The sequence below is a fragment of the Crocodylus siamensis genome, chromosome 2, assembly GCF_052110815.1.
Source record: "Crocodylus siamensis isolate JL-2025a chromosome 2, ASM5211081v1, whole genome shotgun sequence".
Taxonomy (NCBI): Eukaryota; Metazoa; Chordata; order Crocodylia; family Crocodylidae; genus Crocodylus; species Crocodylus siamensis.
In genome coordinates, this window is record NC_143396.1 from 62,733,389 (window position 1) to 62,755,002 (window position 21,614).

Genomic DNA, 21,614 nt, shown 5'->3' on the forward strand with positions numbered 1-21,614 from the left:
TTAGATTTATTTTTTTTCTAAAAATCTACAAGGTAGCAATGGAGTCTGAATTAATCTGTCTTTAAATGTAGAGTTTATGTCAAGCTATATAAACATAAAGTCAAGGTCAGACATAGTTTGTTGTTTTTCTAGACAAAATTCAGGGTGATTTGATTAGAAGGCATGTTAACTTAAAGGTTACAAGATACTCTGGGTACACATTGTTACTAATGTAAATCTAAGTTGTATTATGATTAATAAATATTTTCTCTGTTACGTTTTTTAAACCAAACCATATTTTCTGATCATATTCAATTTATCTACATTCCTATTATATGATGTTATCTTCTTATACAGATAAGGGGGAGCTCTTTGTACCTACTCCAAATTATTTTGAGATTGTCTACCTGCATCCAGATAAACCATCAGTGATTCCTTGTCGCATAACCATCCCATCAGCTAAAGTAACTTTACATAGGGAGTTTCCAGCAGAAGAAATCAAGACAGATGGAACTAATGTTATCTATGATATGAAGAGGGGTTTTATATATCAGCATCCTACGTCAGACCACAAAGGGGTGGTCTACTGTAGAGCAGAGTCACAGGGAGCCCCTCAAATTTCCATCAAGTATCAACTACTGTATGTGGAAGGTAAGATAGGAGCTAGGTAAATTTCTATACATTAGGGCTTGTTCCTCATGGTTGGGTTGCTTAAAGAGTAAACTTTCAAATGGGAATTAGAAAAAGAAAACCTGAATCATTCTGGAGCTTTGAACATACATCCTTACAGTATTAAAAAAAATATATATGTAGTACATAAGACACCTTACTATTCCAGGTATGCCTATGTATGAAATGTTATGTACATACATACAATGTATGAAGACATACTTTTCAAGAAAGGACAGCAATAAATAAGTAAAATATATTTTTATGGTTAGATGGGAACCTGGGGTACATAGCAAATTCCAAGAGCACCTATAACTAAATACAATAATGGAGAGCTCTAGAAGACCCTTGATAAGTCAAAACATGGATTTCCTCAGTATGGTATTTTATTGGTGTTTTTGTTTATTTTGGAAACTTGTTTCCTGCCTTCTCCTCCTGCCTTTCAATCAGTTCCCAGTGGCCCACCATCAACAACAATCATGGCATCATCCAGCCAAGCAGAAGGTGGTGACAATGTTAATATTCTCTGCACAGTCCTTGGGGAGCCAGATATAGAAGTAAAATTCAGTTGGATGTATCCAGGACAAGAGGTAAGGCATGCAATTCCAGCTTTCAGGGCTTCTTTTTTAAATAGAAAATGTACATAATATAGCGCTTTAAATTTTAATCCACATTTGCTAGCTGTGATGAGATGAGGCTATTCAGATCTCATCATTTATCTTGCTGCTAGCCCTGTCACATCATCTGAACGCCACATACTCACTTGTTTTTTATTGTCGTCTTCACTGAGAGCCCAGAAGTACCTTGACAATTGTACCCCTGCTAACACATTCAAGCTCTGTGGGGCTTAGCGGGCAAACAGTTAAAGCTAGATGTAATAAAGGACCTGGATCTCTAAAATGTTGGATAGCTGGACCCCCTTGTGGAATTCAAAACCCTGAGGGAGGTCCCTCAAGGCATGAGATGAGCAAGTTCTACTGGGATTTAAAGCAACCAAAATGTTGAGCAAGGAGTGACCTATTGCTTGTTGAGAAACGCTGCAGTGAGTGATGTGTGACATCCATCCCCTCAAGCCGAACTGTGTGGCAGGCACTTCCATCTACTTGGGATCCACAGCCTAGACTCTTCTTTGGTGGTTAGTCACCTACAGTCATGTTTCAAAGAACGGAATAGGGTTTGATTTCCTTTTGATAGTATTGGTGTTAGCCTCTTTTTATGGCTGATCTACTAGTTAGAGCAGTTGCCCAGGAAATAAAGAGACCCTAGCCTGATTGGTGCTACCTACCTCCAAGAAGCATGCCTAAGCACCAAGCTATATGGGCTATTGTGAGTAAGGGCACTCTCCGTTCCTTCTGTGAAAGTTATGATACTATAGAAAAGAATTCAAAATGTATTGGGCCAGAGGAAACATGATCATGTTTTCCAGTGGTTGGAGCACATGGGAGAAGAGAAGAGTCTCAGGTTCTGCTCTCATGAGTATTTTTATATGTCACATTCAAGTCATAGGATAAAATGCAATTGATTTCACCCAGCTGTATAATCCACAGGGCCTAAATTCTGCAGGTTGCAAGGGGTCGCCTTTGACTTCATAGTGGTTTTCAGTTAGGTGTTTTACTGATAAGGGTACACAGTGATCCACAAGAGAGTGTCTTTTTGGCTTCATCCAAAGCATTTGGGAACCACTGAATTAGACTATTTATAAAGATAGGCATCATCCTCTACAGTGAAAAGAAAATGCCCACAACTGCATTTTATGGGTAGCCTTATTCTCTTGGGGGTGTTAGACACGCTTTGGGAATGTATGCCCAAATGAGACCTTCAAGAACACCCAGTTTCTGATCCTGATGGGGTTTAGACACCAAATTGCAAAACAAAGGTGTTTTTGGCCCTGGGTAGAAGCACAACTCCCAGCTCCTCAGGAACTTTAAAGTAAAACCATTGAGGCACCAGGGAATTTAGATCCTTTAACTTTCTCTCTCTAGCTGAACAGCAGGTTTTTCTACCTTCATTCTGCTTGAAGTACATAAGTCCTTTATCAGGTCTGCCCTGGCCCTTAGTGGCTGCCATGGCACCAGGTTCTCTCACACTAGTTATAGTTCATTTCCTGCTCGAGGCACTCTCCTGCTAATGAGGATCTGGCCTATAACCTTTCATAAGCTCTGAAAGGAGGCGTTACCACTGAAGGGCTATTTAGAAGCTTTAGATAGACAGCTGCTTTCTATGCTACTATGTTGAAGCAGTTCTTCTTTTATGGAGCCATGTGGCAGGGATTAGATTGGCCATTTACTGCAAGGTGCAATTCAAAGGGATTACTTTGATCTGCAGTATTAATATTTAAGATAGATATACATATACTTGATGAATAGCCACTTTCTCCCCCCCCATGCTGACAGCCCATAATTTGAACTTCAGGTGGCAGGACACTCCAAAATCATGTTTTGTCCCTTAAATCCTAAGTGGTCCTGGAGTTAGATGAAGCTGGCATATATTTTTGAACTATGCTCCTGCCTTTCTGGTTTCTGATGTCTTATCTTCCATAACCATTTATCCTCCTGTGTGCTAAAAAACCCATACTAAACCTGAGCCTGTCTGGTGCTGGCAGTGAGTTTGTAGACTGACAACTTCAGATACTTGTCATTCTTGCTGTATATGATCAGACAATTCATCTACTACAATGAACACCTTTGCTTACAACAGTTGTGTCTGAAGGGAATATATAGAGAATAAAATTCTGTTTTCAGTTTTATGTCCCATCAGAATTAAGATTTTAGAAGCATCTTAGTAGCCGTGTAGTTTACCTTGCATTGAATCTTAGCATTAGTGAAGTTAACCCATATTTTTAAGAACATTTTTGCAAAGGAACTAGTTGTACTATTCTTGAACTTTTTTCTGCTCCATATTCAATATGGGGGTGAGGAGTAGCAGGTCAGGATTTACTATTGATGTTTACAAGTGGGTCCTGGAATGAAAAAGGTTGAGAACCACTGAGTTAGAGCACTTGGGAACCAGAGGGTGATTTGGGAAAGGAAGTGGAAAATGAGGATCACCTGTAGGACATCTGGGCTGAAGGGGCTCTTCATATTCCCTTAAACATCAGTGTATAGGAACAAGTGGGTCTCCATGGAGGTACTAAAACACAGGAACCACTTCAGTTCCTTTGCAAATTAGGCAGGAAATGTACAGGAAATAATGCATAAGTGCACTGCTCTCTCAGCATACCAAGAGTCTTTAAGTGCCATTATCTCACTGCTTGAGCCCTGGAATCATGATTCCCTAATGCACCTGTAAACCCATGGTCTCCTAATGACAATACACAAGTTCCCCAACATACATCCCTGCTACATCATTGCAAAATAGAAGGGCTACTTTGCTGTCATTGCAGAGGCAGGACATGGGCAATGGTCTTTTCTTCTGCCTTTTCTTAAGGTATGTGGTAGACTTTGGCTTAAGCTTAGTTTCTAGTTTTGTGCCTTGTTTGAAATGGCAATTTTTGGAAGTCCTTGAGTGAGTGTTGCTGTGAATGCAGGGAACAGGACTAGATGGGTCTTCTGGACGTAGGCCATTAAGTCCAATGTGATGGGGAGAAGTTTATTCCCGACACCACAGAGTCTGGTTGGTCCAGGGCTGCTACTGTTTTCCTTTCCAGAAATTATGGATGGATTAAGCTATCTTGGCTATCTCTACATCTGAAGATACTTGTGGTATGCAGTCATGCATTTAAGAAAAAAGTATTAACACAACTGGGCCAGAGCAGCTACATGGGTCATCCAAATAGTTCAACCCAGTCCTGGAGACTTTAAACTGGGAGAGTCATCCTATCTTTACCTTGCATAAGAGTTAGCAACTGGCTTATGCGAACACTTAAAATAAAGTCACAAGTGCGAAGAGAAGATATGCAGTTAGGCTGTAGCTTCAGTGGGGAGCAGGGGAAAAATAAAATCAGAAGGGCTAAATACAACAAAGTAATTAGAGGCCTACAAGTCAGCTCTCAGAATAGAATGCAGAACCTTGAGTAAGGCCGGAGCAGAGGGGCAGCATTTCAGATTGGGATACAAAATACTATTGCACTGACCAGAGTCTCCTAGAGCTTGCAGATAGGGAACACTGAGGATCCAGCACCCCAGGCACGAGCTACACTTAGAATTGGGGTATCCTAGGGACTTTAGTGCCTCCAGAGTTAGACAGCAGCTGAGAGGGGGGTTTTGGATAGCTAGTTTATATTTTTGGTGAGTAAACTTGGCCCAAGTTCTGTAGTGGGTCTGCCATCTCAGTGAATTTAAAAAAAAAGAGGGGAAAAAGCTAAGATGAAAATAACAGTAGTCAAATATAAACACACAATTTATTGTTTGAAAATGGCTGCAGTGACTGCCAGAAAATACCCCCTCAGCTTCCTCACACCACAAGTCTAATTTTAGACTAGACTCCTACATACAAGCATTTGTTTCAAGGGTTGATAGAAAATACTGTTATATACTCTTGCTAAATAATGTTTGAAGAATTTGTACAGTATCACTTCATTATGTGGGTGTTTTTTAAACAGTCCGAAAGGCCCGTGACTATCCAAGATTCTTGGAGGCTGATCAACAGAGGAATCGGACATACCACACGAATTTCCAGGAGTGTTATTGTCATTGAAGATTTTGAAACCAGTGATGCTGGAAACTATGTTTGTGTAGCTCAGAATTCACGAGGACAAACCACTGTAGCTACCAGTGTTGAACTGGCTTGATTTTGCAGAGTTTCTGGACACTGAAGGAACTGACAGCATGTTGTTGGATACATTACCCCTTTACATTTCTTATTAATTTCTGAGCTGGTACTTTCTGTGCTATTTCTCTCTACACACCAAACCATTCTACTTTCATTACACAATGGTGGCCTATGGCAGAGTTCCTGTTGCTTAGTCAGAAGAATTTTGGGTTAAGACGCATATTGTATTGAACCTGGTTGTACATGTAGCTTTCAGTGTCCCTGATACAATGATCTCAGGGAGACAAATGGGGAAAGTCTATATAGAGACAGCATTTACTATTTTTATCTTACATAGTAAAGATTGTTTGATTGTGCTTTATAACAAAGGCTGAGAGGCTATAAAATTACTTAAATGCACTAGTGGGAGGTGCATTTTTCTCTTGCCTTTGTGGCAGTTTTGAAGTACTGTATCTGTATTAAAAAACACCATAGCCAACAGTGATTATGCTTCTCTGTTCTTACAATATTTCAATTAAATTACTTTTCTGAATATTGAAAAAAAATTGTATATGGATGGTTTTCACATGTGCTGTACCTGAGGATGGTTAGGATTGCATACATGCTAACTATAAAATGCTGTAGCATCACAACATATTTTAAATTGCAGGTGGCCTCTTGAAATAAGAAAAGTATTTTAGCTTTTTTCTTTTTAGAATATTTGAAGTTGTATTCCTGTCATTGCCCTAATAGTGTTTATTTTTAAAAACATTCATCCTCATTAATGTAGAACTGTAACTAGTGCTGGAGAGTAGAGATATTTGACTAAAGGTACCTTTCAAAGAAAGAAAAAAACAGACCATGCTGATTGTAGCACTGAATGAGAAGGAAACCTGCTGTGCACCCACCAGGTTTGTAACAATTATTTTGATTGTATTAGTTTAATTTGTTTTACCTTTGTGCAAGTGAAAATGGATCACCTAAAACCAAAGTAAAGAAAAAATCTAGACTTTGCTGTTCATCTCTTTACTAAATAGCGATAGAGTAAGTTATCGAAAGAGAAGTTAAATAGTTTAACACAGTGGTATTCAACCTTCTGATCCCATGGGACAGATGAGTGGCACAGACCCAGTCTGTGGGATGGATCCCCTATGGAGTTGGCTCTTGGGGTCAGTCATCAGGTGCAATCTGGTACTAGAGCCCGGCCCCATGCATTGGATCTGGCCACAGAAAGACCCTGTGCGCTGGCCTGCAGGGCTCCCTCTGGGTCCGGAAATTTGGCAGCAGGAGAGCAATGGCACTGTTAACTGCTGCAAAATGCTGCCATGGCTCAGCTGCTGTCAAATTTTTAGATTGCCAGGGAGCTCCACAGGCGGGATGACATAGCTCTGCAAGCTGCAGGTTGAACTAATAACTTCCTTTTTCTATCTAAAGAAAATAATTTAGTTTATCTAATCATAAACCATGTCATTATGTTGCTATTTTCCAGACTAACATTTCAATAGCAGTTGCCTACCCTGACAAACCACCAGTAGAACAGCCCAATAGCATGTCTGGCAGCCCTTTGAGCCAAGCATCTCAGGATAAATTCATGGGACTGCAGATTCTTCCTCTGAACAGAAATCTAAAGAGACGGGTATCTTTGTTGCCTGTTTATTCACTAAAACATACAAAGTCCTGCTTCTCTAAGCACAGGAGTGGTCAAGCACATACAATGCTTGCTCAAGTGGTATTCCAGCTGTCTCTGCAGCTTCTGTCTCTCCCTGCTTCTTCCTCAGCTGTACATGTGTGTATAACCTCTACCCTCCTTCACTAAGGAACACCCAGCGATGGTCAAATTCTTGAGCAGGCATGTATTGTTTGTTTTTTTTTTTTATATAAAGCATGCCACAGAACAAAACACATGCCTTGTTTTTGAATGCAAAAGGTTGAAAAAAGTTTTCCAGAGTTGTGGCTGACTGTGACAGAATAGCCCCTACTAGAAACAGTGTCCAGGTAGTGTAGTATCCCAGGAGATGGTCTGGGTAATGCAGCAGGAACTTCCTGCTGCCTCACCTAGACTGTCTTCTGGGATGATGCTTCTTGGACACCATGTTCCCAGAAGGATTTTTTGTCACACAAGATTAGGCCCCAGACCTTTGTGAAAGCTATAGCAATGTTGTTAGTCCTGTATTTGAAGTAGCTCTTTTAAACCCTCCTATACATGAAGTGTTGTCTCCTCATCACAGGCCTTATCAAGATGCTACCAACAGCTCACTTGTTGCTTCAGACCAAAGCTACAATGCTCAGCCAATGGCCATGGCTCTGAGAGGGTTAACACAGGACTCTGCTCCTTTAGCTTGCTGAACCAGACAGGCAGCAGGTAAATTACTCTACTAAATTACCAAAGGCAACAGAGTAAGTTACCAAAAGGTAAATTCTCCACTTAATACACACAGCCCAATTTAGGAGAAAAAAGTGCATGCTGTATATGAGAAAATATGATATGTCTTTGCTTTAGGGTGTCACAGGCTTAAATGCCTCTTATGTGAAGGGCAGTCATTATAATCTCATTTTAAAAAGAAATTAACCTAGTTTGTGTCATTAACTCAGGTTGATCAGGGTAACAATATCATATTAAAATGGCAAATTGCATCTCTAGAGAATGTAGAATGTAATTCTATGTATTCTGGAAGAACCTACAGCTTTATCTTCAGACAATGACAACTTCCTGTTAATAGCCTGAGAGAGAAGCATCAGACATCTCAGATAAGCAGTAACATTTTACTTGTTAATCTAATGGTGGAGAAGACGGAAACATTTTCAAGGCCAGACAACCTGGGAGAAAGTTTGAACTAAGATGTTAATGTCATAATAAAATAAGAGTAGGATTGGACAATTCACTTGTTCACCATCTCAGAGTTAACTGTGCATAAAGGACACCCAATCCAAAAGTAATATCATAAAGAGAATGTAAATCAAGATGTTTGTTTAAGATGTAAATCAAGTACACCCGTTTTATAATCTTCCATTTTTAGAGCCTTATTCCAAGTGACATACTGGTAAGAAAAGTTAACTGTGCTCTCCATCCTTCCCACTGTTTCTCTTCAAGGAAAAGGGAATATCTGACTGACCAGGAGAAAAGACATTCCCAGACCTAGAAGAGCCTAGGATTTTTTTTCCCCCTCGTCTCAGAACATGAAAAATCCTAAGCATTTACCTTTGGATTTAGCCTAACATGACTTTAGTAGTTCAACATACTAATCATGTAAGGTTTTTAATATTTAAAGAGAACTGGACTTTTCATGGAAGGAGCTCAGTGTTTTGGCAAATGTTCATGAACTAAATGCAGCATTCCTGTAAGTGAAAGGGAAGTTTGAGACATGGAGGGCCTGATTCTTTTCTCCCACAGTTGGAATTCATATCTCCATTGAAATAAATGGGGTTAGTATTGTCTAAATACTGGCAAGTCCAGGGTCACATTCTCCAGCTCTGTCAAAGAGTTCCTTTTTCTAGTCCCATGCTTTGAGTGGATTACCCTACACAATTATTGGAACAGGAGAGAATACATCTTGGAAAAGCAGAAAGAAAGAGAGAAAGTAACCTTGCCTTTGTTAACACTCCTGCTTTTCTAAGATGAGCATTAAGGATCTAGAGAGCCGGGAAAACAGTGTAGCAGCTATTCATGGAATTTTCTATCATAAAGAGAAATGGCTTTTTGATCCTATTAGCTATACAGGGTCAGCTAAACCTGGCTCAGCCCTCGCTGTTTTTCTAGTTTGTTGTAGTAAAATGAAATAACATTATTTTATCCATTAACTGGAAGAAAAGTATCTGTGCATGAATGCAATGTAAAAATATTCTTGGAGTTTGCTATCAAGAACTCAGACAACTGAAAAATGTTTCTGAATGCAAGTCTTTTGTAGTACAGGTACTGCTGTATAGTATGTAATATAAGGAAATGATTCAACCTTGTTTGTGAGGATAGGATATGCTAGTTAGGAAGTTCAACCTTGCAATTTTTTCCTCTGCTGGTCTTACTCCAATAGCATGACAACAATTAATTTGAAGACTATAAGTACCATTGTAATTTCCTTTGTTTAAAATGTGTTACCAAAAGAGCTGGTGACCATTCATAGGATTAGGTGACCTAACACTGGTGTGACGTAACTTAATTCCCAGTCTTGCCTCACAGTAACTATGAGATCTGTGAACTCACCTCTACTGCCACAACAATTGGTATTCTGCACACCAAACCATTAGAATCTGTAGCACATGTTTGTTCCAGAATGTGGTATATCATCTAGTACACCAACTGCCCTCATGGTAACTATGTGGGTAGAACCAGACAAAAACTACACACAAGAAAGAATGATTACTGAAAAAAAGGGGCAGAGACAAGACCACAGCTAAATAGCCTACCCCCCTGCTCAGTTAGGCTCAAGGGATAATTTACAAAACACTTTCAAAATGCAAGCCTGGAAACAAAAAATCATTAGTTATTGGGTTAATGAATTAAGGATTTAGAAACCATGACTTCATGGTCTATTGTAATTTACCTGATACTTACTAATCTCTGGGCTTTGCAGGTGACAACCCTCCTGAACAATCCTGCTGTCTACCATCAGGTTTTTACTAGATCACCTGTCTGTTAACTACTTAATTTCTCTTGTATCCTGTTATTTAAATGCAGTGTTTTACACAATGCCATCTCTGCTGTGCCTGCTTCTCTCCCAGAGACCCAGGAAAGGGTACCATTGTACCCCAAAGCTTGTCTAAGTCTATCCTAACCATCCAGTTGGGGAAACAAAAACTCATAATCTAACACAAAGTTGTAACAAAAAAACAAAAAACAAAAAAAGTAAATTTCCAGAAGCTCCAAATATGTCACATTTCAAAAGTTGCTAAGTTCTCCAGCTAGAATAATTCCATTTTTGGTCCAGGAAATCACATTCTGGTTTGGCAGAGTTATGGGTTTGGGGTTTTTAAGTCACTCACTGGGGCCAGTAACTTGTCCCCACTAGTATGGTAGGCAGTTAGTTAGGAATTTATGTAGTAAATTTTGTTGGAGATTATGAATGTGCTAAAATACCATGGCTTGTTTTTTCTAAGTACATGGCAAATCAGAGGGAAATCTTGTTCTCATTGCATCGAGTGTTTCACAAATATGAATTACAAAATTAAGCGACTTGGGAAACCATTTTATGAAAGTGATTGTGACACCAACTGCAGATGTTTCCTCAGCCTGATGAAGGGTTTTTAAACCTGAAACTTGCAAAGAAAAAATTTTCCAACTATTTGGGTTGGTTTAATAAAGGATATCATATTTACCCAAAGAACCTCAACTGAGAAGGAACACTTTGGACAAAGCTGGACTTTAACACTTATGAAAAAACAGCCAGAAAATGTCATAGGCAGTAGTAATTAATATTTTATTTTTAAAATTACTAGACCAGAGGAACTAAATTAAAGCCTGAATTTAGAGATGCACTGATACATCAGTCTGATATTGGATCGGCACCAATATAAAAAAAAAAAAATCAACTGCATTGGAAACTGCTTTTTCTGCTTGATGTGGCCGATAAATGCATGCTTGCAGCTGCAGCGCAGCACATAGGCAGTTAGGAGCACAGCTCAGCAGCTTGGAGAGAGCTGCATCCAGCTGGTAGAGGTGGAAGCGGTGTGGGGGGGAGATCAAGGTCTCTGCCATGAGGGAGGAAGACTGGGGCGGGTGCTGGAGAGCCACACATCCAGGGGCTGCGGGAGGCGGGGGAAGGGGGCTCCCACCACTGTGCGCACTCTGGAAGGGCATGGGGGGCATGTGTCCCTAGATCTGCATGGGGGTGGAGCAGGCTGTTGCTGTGGGCTGGGGCACTCCTGGGCTCTTCCTGATGCAGGGACTAGGCCAGGCTGCACTTGGGGCAAGGCAAGCACTGGGAGGGGAGGTTGGGGGTGCTCCCCCTCTGTAGCCCCCTCCTAGGGGCACTGCCACCCACCCAGAACACAGCTTGGCCCAGCTCCCTGCCAGGAAGAGCCCAGAGCTGCCCTAGCCCCAGCCCCAGGCCACAGCAGCAGCCAGCCCCAGAGATCTAGGGTCACCTGCCTCCCCCCACCATGCCATCCCACGGTGTGCATAGCAGCAGGAGTTCTCCCCCGCACAATGAGCTGTGGCTCCATCCCATGCCCTGCCCCAGCTGTGTTGAGCCAGCCCCTGCCCAACTCCCTCCCTCACTGTAGGGGCCTTGATCTGTGCCCCCCATGCCTCTTCCCTTCCCCCACCCTTCCTCCCCTTTCCACCACAGACATACCAGCTGGACATTGCTCTTCAAGCTGTCAGGCTGCATATCTAAAGTTGAATCTGTATCAGCTGATATGCTTCCTTTAAAAATCAATTATTGTTATCAGCCCCAGAAATCTCTATCGGTGCACCCCTACTTGAATTGTTAATAGATCTGTAGAAGTTGGGCACACAAGGAAACAAAGCATCAGTTAATTACTGCTGTCAGTCAAGATAACAGGAATGTTTTTAATTTTTAGGTTGATGGACCCAGATCAGACTAACAAAAAAAGCAGGTCATTTCTTTCCAGGGCACAATTTTATTTCTGAAATTCACAAGCACAAGAGTTTGCCAGCTACATAGGAGCCAAGAGTAAGAACATAAACTTCTGTTTCTAATAAAATGGTTCTGCTTGTAGAAAGCTTATAATTAGCATTTTGATAAGTCCCCTGCGATATTTGATGATTAGGAAAAAAGTTGGGATAAGTCAAAGATTTGGGAAAGAATCCTGACACATACCACAGATCAAAGGTTTTGGGCCATTAAATTGACTGCTTTGCAGTTAACTTATCAGCAGGTTTTTTTCTATGCAGGAAAACAGCTATCATTGTATATAAGATTTCCCCTCCCTCCCCTGCTCCCCACAAAAAAAAACCCTACAGCATTTACAAGCCAAGTGTTACTCCTAGGTAGGACAACTGACCAACACTGATTGCTAGCAAAACCCAGATTCTCCTTACTTCCATCAAGGATTAGCAGAACACTGACAGTGCCCTCAGCCTTCTGCTTTACCTGTGGGAAGTTAGGGTGTTCTTGATGTTTTTGATCATTGTGCCTAGCAGTCCTGCGAGAGGATTGTTTGTACAGTTTTGGTTTAGAATAGGCTAGATGGGCACTTTTATAGGATGGTTTAGACAGGGACAATCTTGCTTCAAGCAGGGGGCTGGACTAGATGGCCTCTTGAGGTCCCTTCCAGCCCTACTTCTGTACGATTCAATGAGTTACACATATGTATGTGCATTAGTTAGAATGACCAAGAGAATACTATTTTTCAGTTTAAAATTCAGAATAATCTCTAAGGCGTTTGTTTCATGTCTTTGCCTTCATCAGATTGGACCTTTAAAAACCTGTTCATTGAAAAAATAAATCTGAATAAATTGAGTACTTCAGTAAGATGATGGGGGCTCCTTAAAGAGTGGTTATGATTACATTAATATTTGTCCATACCAGGGGTTTTTAACCTGTCACCGGTGGACTCCTTCCTTCTCAACTGGCAGCTAAGGGTACACTAAGCCAAAAAGGTTGAAAACCCCTAGTACATGTGTTTGGAATATACTATACACTCTCTCAGTACAAACAACAAGGAAACTAAACATAGGGACCAAATGTGGAACTTTCTGATCATTAGCCAATAGTACTACTAAAAACAGAGACTTTGTGATTATGCAACTTGGCAAATTAAAATACATGTAAACCACCACTTAAATATAAAAAGAGAGTGATGTTCCTTTGTGTCCCATAGTTATAGAGAAAGAAAAACTCATTACTTCTGTGTAAATTCTCTTCTAGTAAATGTAATAAATGCACATATCAACAGTAAGCTTTTCTACACAGTGGTAATCTTAACTATTATTAGATAACCTTGCACTTGGAAGGCTTTTATGGTTTCATAGTTGTTAGGGGCTGGACCTTACAGATCATGGGGTCCAGCCCCCCTGTATTTGGACAAGAAAGACTGCTGAAATCAGATGACCCCAGCAAGATAGGTGTCAAGACGTTCCTCCTTAGCTTGAAGATTTTTAGATTTACACAAGCCGAAGATCTTAAATGAGTAAAAAAAAGAATTTTATTTATTTTTAAACACAACTCAAATACACGTGATCTTTGACTTTATAGAAGAAAAAAAAAGAATGCTCCAAGACGTACTTTAAGCCAAGTTTCAGTCCACCGTGGATTTTTATGGTTAAGTTGTCAATTCCAGCAAAACTGATTAAGTGCTGACAGCACTTTAACTAGTGGCATATACAGGGTTGTAAAAGGGGGAAAGAGAAAAGGAAAAGTGTTCCATAGAAGCGGCAGCACACTTCATTTGCACGTTGTAGGAAGTTAAATTGAAATTTCATTATTTTAAAATTTAAATCACAAGCTTGAATACATTACAATGTTAGTTACATAATGCTACAAAACTTGCTTAGGCACCTGTGTTCCTTATGCAGTGCCAGCATTTTTATATCCAGCATTTTTATATCCTAGATGAAGTGTTTAGTTTGAAGTGCTCGTGAAGTATAATTTCCTAAACACCTCCTTTTTATCTGCTGGATACCTGTTCCCAGTCTACAGGAAGATGCAGAGATCCAGAATGTAGTCTAAGCTTTACCATCTTGGATGACTGTAACTACCTTTGACTAACAACACTGACTATATAAACAGAAGAAAATGTCCCTGGAGTGGTATTTAAAAGCCACCCCAAGCTATTGCAGAAACAACATTCTATAACTGTAACTAGAAGTAGAATCCATACTTACATGTCAAGAGGTATGAGATCTTAAAATAAGGTCTGACCAAAACAGCAGTAACAAGACAAAACATGCACTGTGACTACCTTAATTTGAAGCAGAGTTTAAAATGTTACATGAAACACTGATACCCTCAACAAAAAACAGACAGGACTGTACCAATTCAAAGGGACTTTGTAGAGGGCATAAACCTCTGACAGAAAACATTTGGAAACAACTGAAAAATACCACTTGTTGGGGAGGTGTGATGAAATGGGTTGTAGAATCACATGTAGATCTTGTCTTCTCTTTCTTCTGGACATTATCTAGCCATAATTGCCGAAAGTTAAAATTACGAGCAACACCACTTTATAAAAAAATTGGTCACAATGGAAACAATACTGGTTGACTGCTTTTAAGACTTCCTTTTACTAAGAAACTAGTCATGATACCTTTGAACATGATCCTACTCTCGACTCTCTCTATCCTTGGTTTTCAAATCCTGTATATTGATTAGATCAGAACTCATGTTTTCTCTGTAGGTGACCTCAAACTGATGGGCAGTACTGGTTAGGAAGTATTGACTGCTTATCCAGGAGGTTTTTTCAGCTGGGAAATCCCCAGGTGCATCTCCACCACTCCTTTAAGCCTGCAACAAGTCTAGCAATTTTAAAGTTTTGCTCTCTAAACATAATAAAACTAAGCAAGTTGTAGAGAAAGATTAAAAATGAACCAACATCTGGTTTTCTCACCTTTGTTTCAGGAAGGCAGCATGCTAAAAGTGAACTTTCTCCTGAAAACTGCAATATGGCTAAGAGTTGCATATGAATAGAGGAGCTAAAATCCACAGACAATATGGCTGGAGTTTCAACTCTGAAAATCAGATTGAATTTTCTCTTAAAATGTCATCCAAAATTGCATGATAAAGTGGGCAGACAAACAAGTTAAACAGATAAAGCGTTTCCTGCTATCCTTCTCCTGAACCAAAGCTGAAAGATCAAAGGGAAACTAACCTGTAATACAAGTGGCAGTTTCTCTTCCTCCCCAGTTAAGGGTAATCTTTGATAAAACATGCATATTGACAATATTTATTAATAAAGTACATGTCAATGTCTATTCTTCAGCTTTTATCCCTGTTACATACACAGCAAAGGCAGCGGCATCAGACACGCATGTTACGTCCATTCCATTCGCGCACCACACACACAGCCTCAACGAAAGGTGTCTGTGATAAGGAACATATAAAGGTTGTGATCTTTATCTATAAGCCCCTGAGCTTTTTTCCCTTATAGTTAGGTGAAAAAGGCAATGAACAAGGTTCCCTTGCTCTCTAAGTGCTTTGTGCAACAACGTTCATAGAGGTCATTATGGAAGTCTTTTTGGAGGAGAAATATTAAAAGTTTCACTCCCATATTTTCAGTATTTTATAGCTGTTTGCCACACCAATAATTTCCAGTTATATTTCAGTCATACTTGGCTAATATAGCTCTTGCTCCCATGTTTAAAGTTATGATCAGTTCTGCAGACCACAAATGAAATGCTGTTATGCAGTCTCCCCCTTGTATCAGAAAAGGTCATCTTGGTGATACTGTAGGACTAGACAAGGTGCCAGAATTCCTCGGAGACTGAAAAGGCATCGATGGAGAACTGGGTGACAGTTTTCTGGGACTGCAAAGGTCCCCATTATGGAGTTTCCACAGCAGTTCTTCGTTTTCCATTGACAGACGTTTGTTTACTTTTGATTCTTTCTCTAGAGATTCCTGCAGGACTGCTTGCTCTGTGGAAAGTTGCCTATAAAAATAATACAATACAAGTACACTTGCTTCAGTTTAATGTTTATAGCATCCTACCCATTTTGGAAATAGCATCATTCCCTATTCTACTCGAAGATAAGTTCTTCGTAAGGAGGAATGAATGGATTTGTTCTCATGGAGAAAACTAGCAGTTTGTGGTAACATGCCCACACAATTAGCTCCTACTAGACATGGCTCTGATCCAAAACAAAAACCTAATCTTAGCTGTTTCACTGCAGGAGTACTGAAGTGAGCCGCCTCTTTTACTAAGTGTTGGGTAGTTTTTAGGGTATATTAAATTTCAGTTGCTATTTATGATGGCAGCTGAAAGGAATATCTCCATAAGGCAGGGCAGATCTTACTGTAGACCCCCTGTAAGGAATCATAACTTCTCCTCCTTGCAGTGAAATACCTGCAGAATTTATCTGCACTTCCTAGCTTCCTTCACTTTGGTGAGGTTTGTTCATTTACTTCCTGCAGTCCAGATGAGCAGAGCCAAATATACAGTCAGACCCCGTTTGTTTGTTGGGTAGCTGTGGGACAATAGTCAAGAGACAGCTGAACACTAACTTTTGATTAAATAATGCCAGTAGTCCCCTGTTTTAAGCAGTTAGTTTGTTTTGTTTTTTAAAGATCTTAAAATAGCAGTACACCACTTAAGAAGAAGGGATCTAGCAGGACACTAAGGGCACAGACAGAAGTGACAATTTTCGCCTGACCTGGCTGCAGAAAGTGGTCTACAGCTATGACCAAGCACAAGTGCATGGCTACAGACTGCTCCAAAAATGGTCAAGTGAAAATCTGAATCCTCATTGCATGAGGGGTAAAATGAAGATGTTTCAAAACACAGTGCCTTCTGTAACTTCTGCCTGCACTGCTCCCCAGCCTGTTGGTGTTTTCAGAATGGGAGGGGAGAAAGGGAGCTGAGGAAGTTTGGTTTAGGGTTTTTTTCAGCCCCCACTTGAGGTTGAGGTAGGTGCACTGGAGCCCCCTTGGGGAGGGGGGGAAGGCTCAAATTCACACAACCCTACCCTCCAGCACCAGGTAGGGAACCCTAGAATGAGCTCCCTCTGCTCCCTTCCCCACACCCTTCCTTTTCTGGAAACAGCCTGAGCTGGCAGGGAGGAGGGAGTCTTGCTGGGGGAAACTGGCTGCAGGCTCCCAGCCGGCAGCTTGATTCCTCTCCCCCCTGGAGCCAACAGTGCACTTATGTTTGTTCCAGGGGATCGCCATAACTCAGAATGCTTCCTGCAAAGCATTCGCAGTTACAGCAGGGAGCTGCATTTCTGTCTGCACCCTAACATAGTGTTCCCAAGTTCCTTACTTCCCAGGTAAGTATTCTCACTGAAGTATTATGAGCATTCAGGACAGCACCATGGACTAAATCTGTGTTTGTCCAGGGGAAAAAGCTAATCAAGCTTTAAGAACACTTACGATTTGATGCTCATTGCTTTACAGAGCCTCCACATCCATATACTCACCACCTTCTCAGGAAGGGAATGACATTTGCACATAAGCACAGGCAAGTAAAAATGCACACTGTGTATCAATTGCTCAAGGAGTGATACTTTGGCTGTGAGGGGTTTTTTTGTTTGTTTGTTTTAAATCTGGTGCTGGATGCTGTTTTTTCACATGCCAAAAAGTATTTTGACCAGTTGATGTCAATTACAAGTCACCTGGAAAGTTCCACATGTTTGTTCATCCGAGCTTTTAATTCTTCATTCTCCTGCTGAATCTTCTTCAACCTATCCATTAAGGTTGTGTTGTTTTCCCCCTTTAATAAATGGAGGTAGAACAGTTTATTCAAGGATATAAATTGTATGAATGGCTACTGCATATTAATAAACCTAAAAATCAGACTTTGTTATACTATGTATAATGATACCTAGAATGACCTTGAGGAAAAGTAAGTCACATGACTAACTTAGTGCTGTATAGCAGCCAAGCTGCCCGTGTAACCCAAGAGTCTGAGTGGACCATGTTGCCACATGCTTTGATGGGCTGCTCACTACTAAAAGCTGGATCAAGTTTCCACTGCTTGAATTTCCAGGCAGCTCATCAGATGGCTTACACGTGAGATCACTATGCAATACATAGTCTAGGGGTAATTTGAAAATGACCAAATCAAAATACATGTTCTCCTATAAACTAGTGCTCCTTTTACTCCCTACTCTCACCCTCCAACACCTACAAATATCAAATCTGCACTAACAGAAGTCATCTGATATGCTAAGTCTTATAACTTATAATTCCTTAGTCTTATAACAGCATACAAGAGACTCTCACTAAATAAACTGTCTATTTTGTCTATCTTTAAACTGCTGTGAAACTTTTAAATGCAGCTAACACTGCGCATGACTATACAACACATTGCCCATCTTGGGCAAATCAGCCTTTCCCTCTCCAAATGCTTGCAAGAGGATAAGAGGATTTCCTTGGGCAAATATGTTGATGGGGACTCTTAAAAAAATGTGTATCCAAAGTCAAAGCAATTCCAAATCTGTGAGTCATTCAAGAACCATGTGTGGCCCTGCTCACGACAAGCATCCTCCAGCCTCACTTGGAACTTCAGATGCTTAAAAATCCTTTGGCGGGCAGCCTACATGCAGGCCCAAGCCCAGAGGCTCAGGGTTCAGATCCCACTGCGTTTCACTTGCCTTCAACTGCATGGCCACAGGAGTGAGTGAGGGATGAAATCATGAAGACTTTTATTTTTTCCTTAAGTGCAACCCACCTATCTGAACAAGACATATGGTAGGTGCTGATTAAGCACAGTCCCTCTCACTGCCGACTCTTTTTAAGGCATGGTGAGCCATGATATAGCATACCCAGAATCCCTGTCAGCCCCTCTTGCAGTCCTATATGATTACTGTGGCCATGCCGTCAATGAGGTGAAGCCACACCAGGTTGCCCTGTGCCTCAGCTACACAAATCTTTGGAGTTTTCCAGGACTTGTGAAAAGAACCCCCCCGACTCCAGGCATGAGTGTGGGCTAATTAGCACATTGATTGGGGGGGGAGGGGGGAGACAATCTGGAGTATACAAACATGCTGAGCAGTAATGAGCTGTGGGATCACCATGGAGAGCAGGGCCATGCTAGTCATATGTGCCAGGCTAAGAGAGGGCACAACAGGATTCTGGGTGAACTGTATTCAATGTTGTGGCTCACCATGGCTTTAAACGCCGTTAGCTCTGGTGAGGACCAGCCCAGTGAACTATGCGGTAAATCATGAACCTTTTGGCTTTGAGCTAATACCATGCATAGTTTATATTAAGCAAGTATGTGCCAAAGTGTTGCTTAAAATTGTGCTTATGAAACACCCGTGTTAAAACTTGCAGCAGCTTTGGAAAAAAAGGTAATATTTCTGTATACCATATGAACATTGTTATAGCTATGTTTAATTTCAAGGTTATTGTTTTCACATTTGCTCCTCACTTCCACATGCTCAGGGAGAGCAGGATATGACAGCAAGGAAGAGGGGAAGTAACCAGCCCAGTACAGAAAACTCATACCTGTAACAGAACTGTATAATGTGCCCATGCCTTTACAATTTTCTATGTTTTTAGTGTGTCTGATTTAGCTTAGTGTGTACACATGGCCACCATGAATTTACTATAAAAATCCAGTACATTGGGAAAAAACAGTTGTAAAACTCCTGTCCCCAAAGGAAACTCACCAGTCTTTCCATCTTCATCAGTTTTATATCTTGCTGATGTAGTTTCTCATTCTTGATCTCCAACACTGCTTTCAGACTTTCCAGTTCCTGTTCCAGATACATAATCTGAGGATTTTTCTGAAAAGGGGGGGAAAAAAATGAGTTCACTTATTTCCCTGAATTCCAGAGACATTTTTGATCACATATGCTAAAATAATGTACCTGGACAAGGCTTGTAAATAAAGAGTTGTCAGATTGTTGAAGTCTTAAATTATATAGTTTTGATTCAGGAAGAAAAGCTAGTATAACTTTCCCTTTGGACTCCTTTTGCCCTTTAGTAGAAAAGTTTTAAGGATGCCTGTCACAAACCCCAGTATGAACCAGGGGTTCATGGCATGTCACAACTGGTTTCTTATATTTATTTCACTGATATGGCATGTGTAGTCAGTATATCGCTAAGATTTTGATCATGGTTTAGTCAAGTAAAAGGAGAGATGGCAGAACTGCTAAATATCTTGCTACTGTGATGCTAAGGCAAGGACAACAGCTACTCCAACTGGACAGAAGACTTCACTGGTGGGACGGACATCCAAGCTGTCAGTTTGTGATGGGAAAAAAAACAAAAACAAACCACCAATAGTAAAAGCATCTGAGAGAAATGACCCTTTAGCCAGAGAAACACCAGATGTCCAGGAACAGAAATTTCTGGAGGACTCTGAGACTTGTGTGAAATTGGAACGATGCTGATGGAGGAGGGAGAGGCCACTGACTGAGAGGTTTTTCAAAGGCCATCGGTAAGGTGGCCAGGGTCTTTGAATTTTCTCAGGCTTTGGAGAAGTCCAGGTTCCCAGCAGGCAAGGCTGGCAGGATTAGCAGGGAGGCCTGAAAATACAGGTAGGCCTTCTGAAGGGCTAGATGATAGATGAGAGGGTAAGAAACTTCATTTTTTTTTTCCTGTCTTCAAAACTTAGGTTGAGTTTTTCTTATATCATTATTTTTCCTATATAATAAATCCTTTTGTTGTTTGTCCCTTTAGTGATTGCCTGTGATGAAGAATGATAGCCGAGTGATGATAACCCAAGAATACCCATTCTTTGGAAAGGGGAATCTAAAATTTCTTTTACAACCCAGGCAAAACTCTATCAAATGTGGGATAAGCAGTGGGAAAGCAGGGAGAAACTAAGGGACTCCACAGATGGGTTTGTGATAACTCGCTTTAAAATCAGTCTTTCAGGAATCTCATCTAGGAAAAAGTTTACAGCCTAATCCAAGAAAAAGAAGTTTCTAGTCAGAAAATAAGTTCATTTTATTTCTATGAGATGAACTATTTTTGGAATGAATTGCTATTACTGTAAAACTTGTTCTGCAATAGCAGTCCCACCTCCACTGTAGACTGCAAATAATTCCAAAACTTTTGTTTTCTTAGTCGTAAGCACAAAAGGAGATTAGACAAACAAATATTTAAGAATCACTCATATGTTAGAGTAACTTAGGTGGGGTGATTTTTTTTTTTTTTTTTGCATATGCAACTCAAAAGCCACTGAAATTTAGACTTGGAAAATTTGCATGTAGTTCATCCTCACTGCTTCGAGTCTGAAAGTAACTCTTTAGAATTTACCAAGTCAGCCTAGCGTCAGCCAGCACTGCCCTGGGGCATTACTTGGCTATGCGTCTGCAAAAAATAACCTTTCAAATATTTTTGTTTAGTTTTGAAAATAAAGCCAATGCATTAAGGCTGAAGATCCATCATGAGTATGAGCCATGTTATGAACAACAATGTAATTTCCTGAAAGTGAATTAAATCAGTTAGTACGTGGAATGCTAATCAGACATGCAGCACTTGGTCATGTTGTTCATTTGAAAGTTTGTGTGTTCAAGGTCAAGACTTACAAGATTTGCTTTTTCTTTGGCTATTCGTTTTTGCTCTTCCAATTTCAACTTCTCATTCAGAGAGTCATTGTCCTGTTTCAATTCATCTATTTTTTTCTGGGGAAAACAAAAAACCCAAGAAGGTCAAACCAGTAACTGAGTGCTTATATGCATCACGTAGCTCCCACTTGTTGCAAAAAGACTTGT

At 40.5% G+C, this 21,614-nt stretch overlaps 2 protein-coding genes across 5 annotated transcripts in view; one reads left to right on the forward strand and one right to left on the reverse strand.

The window, feature by feature from the left end:
• PDGFRL (platelet derived growth factor receptor like) overlaps positions 1-5,842 on the forward strand; it is a 51,027-nt gene extending 45,185 nt beyond the window's left edge. Inside the window, exons 4-6 of the mRNA XM_090036022.1 lie at positions 337-630; positions 1,099-1,238; positions 5,189-5,842. Coding sequence (XP_089892148.1) covers positions 337-630; positions 1,099-1,238; positions 5,189-5,377 — 623 coding nt within the window. The 3' untranslated portion in view covers positions 5,378-5,842. The remainder of the gene's footprint in view (positions 1-336; positions 631-1,098; positions 1,239-5,188) is intronic.
• A 7,580-nt stretch (positions 5,843-13,422) lies between these two features.
• The window catches only part of MTUS1 (microtubule associated scaffold protein 1), a 162,352-nt gene continuing 154,160 nt past the window's right edge, over positions 13,423-21,614 (reverse strand). For all 4 annotated transcript variants that reach the window (XM_090036017.1, XM_090036019.1, XM_090036020.1 and 1 more), the window contains 4 exons: positions 21,429-21,524; positions 19,560-19,676; positions 17,559-17,656; positions 13,423-15,880 (listed from right to left, as the gene is read on the reverse strand). In XM_090036017.1, coding sequence (XP_089892143.1) covers positions 15,664-15,880; positions 17,559-17,656; positions 19,560-19,676; positions 21,429-21,524 — 528 coding nt within the window. In that variant the 3' untranslated portion in view covers positions 13,423-15,663. The remainder of the gene's footprint in view (positions 15,881-17,558; positions 17,657-19,559; positions 19,677-21,428; positions 21,525-21,614) is intronic.